Source organism: Genypterus blacodes, unplaced genomic scaffold (genome assembly GCF_046128005.1).
Source record: "Genypterus blacodes isolate CSIRO-AG114 ecotype Tasmania unplaced genomic scaffold, CSIRO-AGI_Gbla_v1 ptg000130l_1, whole genome shotgun sequence".
Lineage (NCBI taxonomy): Eukaryota > Metazoa > Chordata > Actinopteri > Ophidiiformes > Ophidiidae > Genypterus > Genypterus blacodes.
Genome location: NW_027466932.1, coordinates 82,501 through 92,500, shown reverse-complemented (window position 1 = coordinate 92,500; position 10,000 = coordinate 82,501). Strand labels below are relative to the sequence as shown.

The window sequence follows — 10,000 nt, the reverse complement described above, 5'->3', positions numbered from 1 at the left end:
TTCCAACATTTGTGGCAGAGACAGACCACAAGCCGCTAATAGCCATCATCAAGAAAAACCTCAGTGAGATGTCACCACGCATTCAGAGACTGATGATGAAGCTACAGCGCTATGATTTCAACCTGATCTACACTCCGGGCAAGCACATTATCCTTGCGGATGCACTGTCCAGGGCGACAACACTGAACGAAGCTCACGGCGAGAGCTCTTCAGAGACTGATGTGAGTCTTCATGTGAACTTGATAAGAGAGTCACTACCTGTGACAGATACAAAATTCAAACAGATTGTAGCAGTAGCGAAACAGTGAAAGACACAGTTTTGCAAAGAGTAATCAAAAACCTACAGGAGGGTTGGCCGAGAAATGACTGTCAACAATATTACAACATCAGGGCAGATTTGAGTGTTGTAAATGGCCTTTTGCTCAGAAAAAACTGCATTGTCATTCCTCAAACAATGAGACCAGAGATCCTGAAAAGACTACACGAGGGACACCTCGGTATGGAAAAATGCAAGAGAAGGGCCAGAACAGCTGTTTATTGGCCAGGAATCAATGCTGACATTGACAAGATGGTCTCAAGTTGTGGAACATGTCTGAAACATCAAGCGAAACAACCAAAGGAGCCTATGGCAGTCAGGGAGCAGCCTCAGCATCCTTGGCAGAAGGTTGGTACTGACTTGTTTCACTGGGATGGACAAAACTACCTGCTGCTGATTGACTATTTTTCAAACTACCCTGAAATGGCACTCCTCCCGAGCATGACAGCAACATGTGTCATACGACAGATGAAGTCAGTCTTTGCAAAACATGGGATACCAGAGACTGTTTACAGTGATAATGGTCCATGTTACAGTTGCAACGTGTTCCAGAGATTTGCAGATGAATATGACTTTCAACATGTGACGTCGAGCCCTCTTTACCCTCAGTCCAATGGTAAAGCAGAAAAAGGTGTACACATTGTTAAACAATTGCTGAGGAAGGCGAAAGACAGTAACTCAGACCCATACTTGGCGCTTTTAAGTTATAGAGCTGCACCACTGGAACATGGACTGTCTCCTGCTGAACTTCTAATGGGACGAAGGCTACGCACCACCCCGCCTCATTCCGTTGACCTGGAGAAGCACGAAGAAGTGAGACAGAAACAAAAACATTTGCAAAGGAGACAGAAAACCAACTACGACAAGTCCTCAAGGAGCCTAACGCCACTTGCAAGAAATGAGACAGTGAGAGTGGAGGATTTCAACATATGGAGTAAAAAGGCAACTGTCTTGGATGAAGTGGGTCCAAGGTCTTACACTGTAAGGACGGAAGAGCCTGCTGAAAACAAAAGAGACACTTCCAGAGCAACAACCACAGGACATTCCAACCTGCACTACATCGGTTGAACCAGCAGTGCCGGATGACAGCGGAACAGATGAACAGACGCAGTCAGCATCAGTGCCTGTGTTGAGAAGATCCACACGTCACATCAAAGTCCCTGAGCGACTCAACCTTTAACGTTATGACCTGAAAAGTATTGTTTAAAGAGGAAGAAGAAGAAAAAAAGAGGAAAAATACTTAGTTGATGTTGTTGTTATTCTTAGATGTGATAATTTGGTGGAATAAAAACATCTATCTATAGGGGTTGTGTTAAAAAAACAATAGACAAAACAGTGTTATGTCTTAGGAATGTAAGAAATGTTTACTTTGTTTAAAATATAAATATAAACAATTTGTTTTGCAGCAGAAGTTGGTTAAAATGCATATATGTGGAATTATTGTGCACTGTTGACTTCTCAAAGAGAGGGGATGTAGTGATAAAGAATAACCATTAGATGGCAACAGTGACAACAGTGACTACCGCGTGTGTTCATTAGACTAGAAGAAGTAGACCGTAGTAGCTGATGTACGTTGTTGTATGTAGCTGCCACGTTCCTGAGTAAAGACACGTTATTGTAGAACCCAAGTTTCTTTATTTACAATTAGAAACATGACCTTGTCAGGCTAACACGTTAGCATCAGTCGCAAGCTCGGCTTTTGTGCAGCAGTTCACAATCCGATGTCAGTGTGTATGTGTTTGTGCGTGTCTATTTGTGTGTGTGTGTGTGTGTGTTTGTTGGTGTGTGCTTCATGTTACCTTCAGGCCTCTCTGTCTCTCTGCTTTACATTTTGGCTCCTTGTTTTAGTTTTGTAAAGCTTTAACCAAAGTCATATCTGCAGAATGCGACTGATACAACGTTTCAGTCATAGAGAGAGAAGATGTGCACGTTTCCACGGTAACAGCCTGAACATACAGACTAAGGCCTGTCAGATGAAGCTGTAAAGGAGGAGCCACATGCAGAGAGAGAGGAGTTAGCCTCAGTTACATTGATCCAGCCGTCCTTTAGAGCTCAGACAGGAAGCTCAGATTTGTTGTGTTGCTTCACTCCACTGTCCGCTTCTACGCACAAAACTCTGCTGCAGCTACTTTCACTTTGATCTTTGATGTTTGTACTCAATCTTCCATGGGGGGAAGCTTCAGTCTGAACGGGAGAATTCTGCCTGTTTTCACTTTGAAAGCAATAAATGAATGATTGATCCTGAAGTGACTCTCCTCCTTTCTTCACCTGGGCTCAGAGCTTCTCAAGAACATTTCAGTGAAAAAAGATCACAGCACTCTGCTGCACAACAACTTCCCTCAGGATAAATAAAGTTCATCTTCATTTATAAGGAGAAAACCCTTGTCAAGTAAAAGTAAGTCAAAATATCACAAACCAAAGAAAACCATGGAGATTATTGAGAAGAATGAGTCGGGTTCAAATCCCCAAACCTGCTACGAGTCCATTCAGTTCACTTGAACCACTTAGACTTTTAAATCGGAACCACTCACTTTGATTATTGATTATTGATGACATCATTTGCAGAAACAGTTTTAGAGACTAAATGCTTAGCAGGGTTTTGTTTTGTGTTTATTTACAGTGGAATCATTCAGTAAATGGTCTGAATGAATAGAAAGACAAACACCTGTGTCCATATGTGTCCTAAAGTGAACTGAGCTCACATGCAGACAAACATCTGGCTCTACATTTAAAAGTGGAGCTTATCTCATTTATTCTTCATCACTTTGATGGTTTATAATCTGCAGCAAAGAGTTCAGGATGTCAAACATCTGAACTCCATCTGTAAATATGTCTGAAGAGCAACAAATCTATTCTCAGACTTTTTGCTGAGTTTGTGGTTTGTGGAGAGAAAAAGCATCAAGAACAAATCTGATGAAAGAAGAGATTTTTACTGCTAAACACTTTGCTGTACATGACATCATCATCAAAACAGCTTCAAGTCCTCAATCAAAGCCCAAAGTGTCCAAAGGACTTTAGACTCCAAAGAACTCAAAGAGACTCAGACATTCTCTTTATTCTTTCATTCTTGCTCCACACTTTCATTCTTTCATTCTTTCCTTTTCAAAGGTTTGATCAAACGATTGATTCCAAGGGGAGTGAGGGAGGGAGAGAGAGAGGGAGAGAGAGAGAGGGGACAGAGAGAGAGATAGAGAGAGGGGGAGGGGGAGAGGGAGGGGAGCGAGAGAGAGGGGGGAGGGAGAGAGAGAGAGAGGGAGACGGAGAGAGGGAGACGGAGAGAGAGAGTGTGGGAGAGAGGGAGACAGAGAGAGAGAGGGGGGAGAGAGAGGGGACAGAGAGAGAGATAGATAGAGGAGGGAGGGGAGAGGGAGGGGAGGGGAGCGAAAGAGAGGGGGGAGGGAGAGAGTGGGGGAGGGGGGAGAGAGAGAGAGGGAGGGGGAGAGAGGGGGGGGAGAGAGGGAGGGGGGACAGAGAGAGAGAGAGACAGAAAGAGAGAGAGAGGGGCGAGAGAGAGGGGAGGGGAGCGAGAGAGGGGGGAGAGAGGGAGGGGAGAGAGAGAGAGCAAGAGGTAGAGAGAGAGAGGGGGGAGTAGGGATGGGAGCGAGAGAGGGGGAGGGGAGAGAGAGAGAGGGGAGGGAGAGTGTGTGTTTGAGAGTGTGTGTGTGTGAGGCAGAGATTGAGAGTGTATGTGTGTGTTTGTGTGTGTGTGTGTGTGTGTGTGTGTGTCCTATAGATCACACAGAGTCACTGATGAACCATGTGACCCCCCGATCCACCTGAACCCAAACCCAGCAAAGAGAGGTTGAGTGAATGTGGTGGTGAAGGTGTGGAGGTGGATCAGTGTGTGAGAGACGATGTAGAAGGACAGAGTGCCAGCAGGACAGTCCAGATACACTCCTACTCTGTGAGGGACAGAGGAGAACAGAGGGACACTGAGGGACGTGGAGCTGTTATTGTGACTGACATGGGACGCGAAGTTCTTATTGTGCCTGACAAAGTAACTATCATGAGCATCAGAGCATCTCAGACTCCAGGACTGATTATTTCCTCCAAACTTGCTGTCTGCTCTTCCTCCTTTCCTCCTGATTCCTCTGTAACTCACTGATATATAAACTTCTCCTCTCCACTCCACCTCCCAGTAACAACGACCAGTCAGAACATTTCTACTCAGCAGCTGAGCACAGAGATCAAACCTCTCTGGATGATCAGGATGTGGCTGCTCCTCTCTCACACATGTCACCTTCCTGTTGTTGTCAGACAGTTTGAGTTTTCTGCTCGCTGTGTTTGGGTCCAGTTCCAGTTCACAAACATCTGATGGACAGAAAAAGACACAAACAGCAGCAGTTTATCATCAAACACAGCTGCTGCCTTTATTATTCACTCATTTATTCACTACTGCACTTTGTCCTCTGACTCACTGTCCCTTTCTACTGACACACCTTTGATATCTAAATACTCAATCAATAACAAGCCTGTCTTTGTTTTCATCCTCACAGATATCAGATCTAAACAGGAAAACACACCTGATTTGATTTTCAACTAATGATCCATTTCAATATCAATCAATCCACCACTTCTCTTAGGAATTCCCAGCTTGTTTCTTCTCCTAATCTCTCTAATAGAACCTTTATGTAAGCAGGTCAAGTCTCATTGAGATCCAAATGTCTGGGAATGAGCGATTCCCCTCTGCTAGGTAGGAGAGCCATGGCCACACTCCTTCCTTTTGCCACATCCTACCTATGTGAGCCTCAATCAAAACCAAATCCAGGTGGAAGCTGGACATTGAAACTGAACTAAGAGTGTCAGTCTGACAGCTGCAACCCCGATTAGAAAAGATCTGCAGCACAAAGCGAGCCCACAGCAGTCACTGAGAAGATGTGGGGATGAAGCTGTCATTAGTGCAGTGCTTCTCAATAGTTTTCTGTCGAGCCCCCCCTCGGGAGAAGAAAACATTTTGCGCCCCCCCACCCTCTGCCACGACCATAAATAGTTTCATTTGTCTATAAAATTGTGACAAGTACATTGTATCCTTATTTAGGTTAAGGAAAACTAAAACTAAATCCACTTACAACAAAGAATAACTTTATTAACCTTGTTTTTTTAGTGTGAACCAGGAAAGATTTAAAGTGCATCAATTTGCCTTAATTTCAACAAAATCAAATCCTTGTGTAAACTATTTTACTATTCTATACCAAACAATGTTCAACCAACTAATTGAGCCATTTGATACTGAAAAATAAACTTCAATCAAATGAATCAATAATAATAAATGAAATTGATCAGCTCAACATATTAAACACTTTAACTTACAAAACAAAAATGAAGAAAACAAATTGTGCTGTTTTTTTTAAACAAAATGATCAAGTCAGGATTAATGGCTACAATGAGCCTGACACGTTTTGCACTGCACAACTTTTGGAAGCGGGGTTTGAAGCATGAGACTGCAACTCTCAGCTCCTGCTCAATGTTTAGCTGGGATCTGTACTTTGAAGAACGCCCACAGCCCTCTGCCCTAAGAGTGGATACTGCTTTAGAGTGAAAGAGCTGATCTTGTCTGTGACTTGAGGGAGGTGTTTATCTTTCACCGCCACGTTTTTGCTGAAAAAACTCAAGCGTCTTATCAGCGTGGTTGGGCTGTGAGGTGTTTAAGTGACGGCTTCATTTATTTGGCTTCATGCTGTCCGCTGCCAACATTTGTAGACAAAGTAAACACACCGGTCTTTCCTCGCGTGCGTGCGTGCGTGCGTGCGTGTGTGTGTGTGTGTGTGCGCAGATGTTCGGTGCTTCATATCTCCAGCTCTGTGTGCGGTGTGTGGAGCTAATCCTCCCTGCATGCTCTAATAATGAGAGTAAATGGCACACTACATGTAGGCGTGAAAGCGCCACTGCCACCTATGGTAACAGCTGTGCAATTACACTTCATTCTGGTACGGCAATGAAAAAGCAAACGGTAGTTTAGCCTGCATGTTCCCCGGGGTCACACGCCCCCCCTGGCATTTCACCGCGCCCCCCTCTTTGAGAAGTACTGCATTAGTGCAAAGACAAGGAAATATTCTTATCTACTAAAGGGGGCGCTGCAGAAAAAGTATCTCTGCATTATTTGGATCTGGAACAAGATCCAAGATTCCAGAGCTTTGGTCTGAGGAATCAAAGTCACATCAAACTTACATTTCCTCACACCGGCTTTGATCATCTGCTGTCCACCATGATCCATCCTGCAGGAAGACACACACACACACACGCACACAGCAGCAGCACGTTATCGATTATTGATTTGGAGACAGAGTTTTCCCCTTCAACCCACAGGGAGTCTGTCCACACCTGAGTGTCCACTCTGTAGTTGTGTCCTTACCTGAGAGTGTCCAGTCTCCAGCCTGGACTCTTCACTCCAGCAGACAGCAGCTCCTCTCCTGCCTCTCCTGGATGGTTGTAGCTCAGGTCCAGCTCTCTCAGACTGGAGGGGTTGGAACTCAGAGCTGAGGCCAGAGAAGAACAGCCTTCATGTGTGATCATACAACCTGACAGCCTGAGAGAGAGAGAGAGAGAGAGAGAGAGAGAGAGGGGGAGAGGGAGAGAGAGAGGGCAGAGAGGGAGGGGGGAGAGAGAGAGAGAGACGGATGGAGGGAGAGAGAGATAGAGAGAGAGAGAGAGAGGAAGGGAGAGAGGGAGGGAGAGAGAGACAGGGGTGGAGGGAGAGAGAGAGAGAGAGAGAGGGAGGGGGGAGAGAGAGAGAGAGAGAGAAAAAGACAGACAGGGAGAGGGGGAGAGAGAGAGAGAGAGACAGAAACACAAAGAGACAGAGAGAGAGAGAGAGAGAGAGACAGAGAGAGAAAATGGGAGTTTGGTCAATCATGGAGCAGACTGGAGCTCAAATCTCCTCCAGGAAACAGAAAGGTCTCAGTGATGTTTGCATCAGGACTTCTTTAGCAGGAACATTTAAATGGTCACTGACACAAAGAGCAGAGTCCTGACCTGAGAGTCTCCAGCTGACAGTGAGGACTCTCCAGTCCAGCAGACAGCAGCTTCACTCCTGAGTCCTGCAGGTCATTGTTACTCAGGTCCAGGTCTCTCAGACTGGAGGACTGGGAGCAGAGGACTGAGGACAGAGCTTCACAGCTTCTCTCTGACAGATTACAGCCACTCAGCCTGAAAATGAAAAGTTGAACATTTTATTTCTGTTCCCCAAAATGATCCAAATCTTTGTGTGTCTCCACACTTACAGAGTTTTCCTGGAGGCTTTGACCACTGGCAGCAGCCTGAGAAGAGCCTCCTCTGAAGCAGAGTATTTCTTCAGGTCAAACACATCCAGATCTTCCTCTGATGACAGTAAGATGAAGGCCAGAGCAGACCACTGAGCAGGAGACAGTTTGGCTCTGGAGAGATGTCCTGACCTCAGGTACTCTTGGATCTCCTTCACTAGAGAAAGATCCTTCAGCTCACTCAGACAGTGGAACAGATTGATGCTTCTCTCTGCAGAGACCTTCTGATTGATCTTCTCCTTGATGTACTGGACTGTTTCCTGGTTGGCCTCTGAGCTCTTTCCTGTCTCTTTCAGGAAACCCTTTAAGAGAGTCTGATTGGTCTGCAGTGAAAGGCCCAAAAGGAAACGAAGAAACAAGTCCAGGTGTCCATTTGGACTCTGTAAGGCCTCGTCCACAGCACTCTGGTGGAGACTTGTTAGTGTCAGAGTGGTTGGTTGATCTTCTAACAGCAGGTTGACTCCAGACTTGATGAATGTCAGATGGACATAAAGAGCAGCAAGAAACTCCTGGAGGCTCAGATGGATGAAGCAGAACACCTGGTGCTGGTACAGTCCCCTCTCCTCTTTAAAGACCTGTGTGAACACTCCTGAGTACACTGAGGCTGCTGTGATGTCCATGCCACACTCTGTCAGGTCTGACTCATAGAAGATCAGGTTTCCTTTCTGCAGCTGATCAAAAGCCAGTTTTCCCAGAGACTCCATCCTCTTCCTGCTCTCTGTATTCCAGAGTGGATCTGTCTCTGCTCCTCCATCATACTTGATGTTCTTCACTTTGGTCTGAACCACCAGGAAGTGGATGTACATCTCAGTCAGGGTCTTGGGCAGCTCTCCTCTCTCTCTGGTCTTCATCATGTCCTCCAGAACTGTGGCAGTGATCCAGCAGAAGACTGGAATGTGGCACATGATGTGGAGGCTTCGTGAGGTCTTGATGTGGGAGATGATGCTGTTGGCCTGCTCATCATCTCTGAGTCTCTTCCTGAAGTACTCCTCCTTCTGAGGGTCAGTGAACCCTCTGACCTCTGTCACCATGTCCACGCTCTCAGCAGGGATCTGATTGGCTGCTGCAGGTCTTGTGGTGATCCAGAGGCCAGCAGATGGAAGCAGGTTCCCCCTGATGAGGTTTGTCAGCAGAACATCCACTGAGGTGGACTCTCTAACGTCGGTCAGGATCTCACCTTTGTGGAAGTCCAGAGGAAGTCGACACTCATCCAGACCGTCCAGGATGAAGACGACCCGGAAGTCTTCAAAGCTGCAGATTCCTGCTTCTTTTGTTTCAGTAAAGAAGAGATGAAGAAGCTCCACCAAGCTGAACTTTCTCCCTCTCAGCACATTCAGCTCTCTGAAGGTGAATGGAAATGTGAGCTGGATGTTCTGGTGGGCTTTGCCTTCAGCCCAGTCCAGAGTGAACTTCTGTGTTAAGAGGGTTTTCCCGACGCCAGCCACGCCCTTTGTCATCAGTGTTCTGATTGGCTGATCTCTTCCAGGTGAGGCTTTAAAGATGTCTTCACGTGTGATTGTTGTTTCTGCTCTCTGTGCTTTCCTGGATGCTGCTTCAATGTGTGTGACCTCATGTTCATGGTTGACCCCTCCAGCCCCTCCCTCTGTGATGTAGAGCTCTGTGTAGATCTCATTCAGAGGGGTTTGCTTTCCTGCGTTAGCGACCCCCTCACACACACTCTGGAACTTCTGCTTCAGCTTAGACTTCAGTTGACGTTGGCACAGTGCAGCAAAACTTCCTGATGAAGAGACAACAGTCAGAGGAGGGAAACATGGAGAAGAAAAGAAAACTACTGAGTAAAAAAGCATTTAGGAGTAGAAAGCTTTGTGACTAGAGCAGTATAATAGAACACCTTCTAACCTTCTAACCCCTGATGTTCCTGCACCTGTTCTAAGATCTCAGCAGGCCTGCTCACTATCCCAACAACCAAGAGCAGATCTTTGGAATCCACTTCCTGCCCCAGTCAAAGAGACAAACTCTCTTGTGATCTTTAAATCCCCACTAAAAACACACTTCTGTTGGTGAGCCTTTGAATGTGACTAAAGTGCTGATAAACAGGAGGTGAACACAGTCTCTTTGTGCAGGAGAGTGATTAGCTGCTCTAAGTGTAAGTGTGAAGCTTTAGTCCTGTTTCCTCTTTCCTTATCATGTTCAAGCTGTTCAATGGTCTTACTGCTGTGCAGAGAGTCAGCCAGCTCCTCCTGCTTCATTCTCCTCAGGAAGTTCACTGTGAGCTTCACCAACGCCTCTCTGTCGCTCCTCTGCTCTGGGTCCTCGCTCGGCCTCTCTAAGCATTGTGGGTAGTCTGCGGTCAGAACCTTCTGGACGCTCTTCAGCTCGTCCTTCACAAACCTGACAATGTTCTCCTCCAGCAGCTGAAAGAGTCAGACGTGAGTTTATAGCAGGGGGACAGAAGATCCTGCTT

At 46.1% G+C, this 10,000-nt stretch overlaps 1 protein-coding gene and 1 long non-coding RNA gene across 4 annotated transcripts in view; one reads left to right on the top strand and one right to left on the bottom strand.

Annotated features, from left to right (window-relative positions):
- The window catches only part of LOC143010786 (uncharacterized), a 24,533-nt gene that overhangs the window by 7,090 nt on the left and 7,443 nt on the right, over positions 1 to 10,000 (top strand). The window contains exon 1 of one of the 2 annotated variants that reach the window (XR_012964865.1): positions 9,950 to 10,000. This exon is cut by the window's right edge and continues 16 nt beyond it. The exons of the other annotated variant lie outside the window; for it this stretch is intronic. This is a non-coding gene — a long non-coding RNA (uncharacterized LOC143010786). Of the gene's footprint in view, positions 1 to 9,949 lie in introns of those variants that run through there. 2 annotated transcript variants of the gene reach the window in all.
- Positions 2,905 to 10,000, bottom strand: part of LOC143010781 (protein NLRC3-like) — an 8,609-nt gene continuing 1,513 nt past the window's right edge. For both annotated transcript variants that reach the window (XM_076163308.1, XM_076163309.1), the window contains 6 exons: positions 9,749 to 9,950; positions 7,537 to 9,313; positions 7,289 to 7,462; positions 6,669 to 6,842; positions 6,485 to 6,531; positions 2,905 to 4,627 (listed from right to left, as the gene is read on the bottom strand). In XM_076163308.1, the coding sequence (XP_076019423.1) occupies positions 4,044 to 4,627; positions 6,485 to 6,531; positions 6,669 to 6,842; positions 7,289 to 7,462; positions 7,537 to 9,313; positions 9,749 to 9,950 (2,958 nt within the window). In that variant the 3' untranslated portion in view covers positions 2,905 to 4,043. The remainder of the gene's footprint in view (positions 4,628 to 6,484; positions 6,532 to 6,668; positions 6,843 to 7,288; positions 7,463 to 7,536; positions 9,314 to 9,748; positions 9,951 to 10,000) is intronic.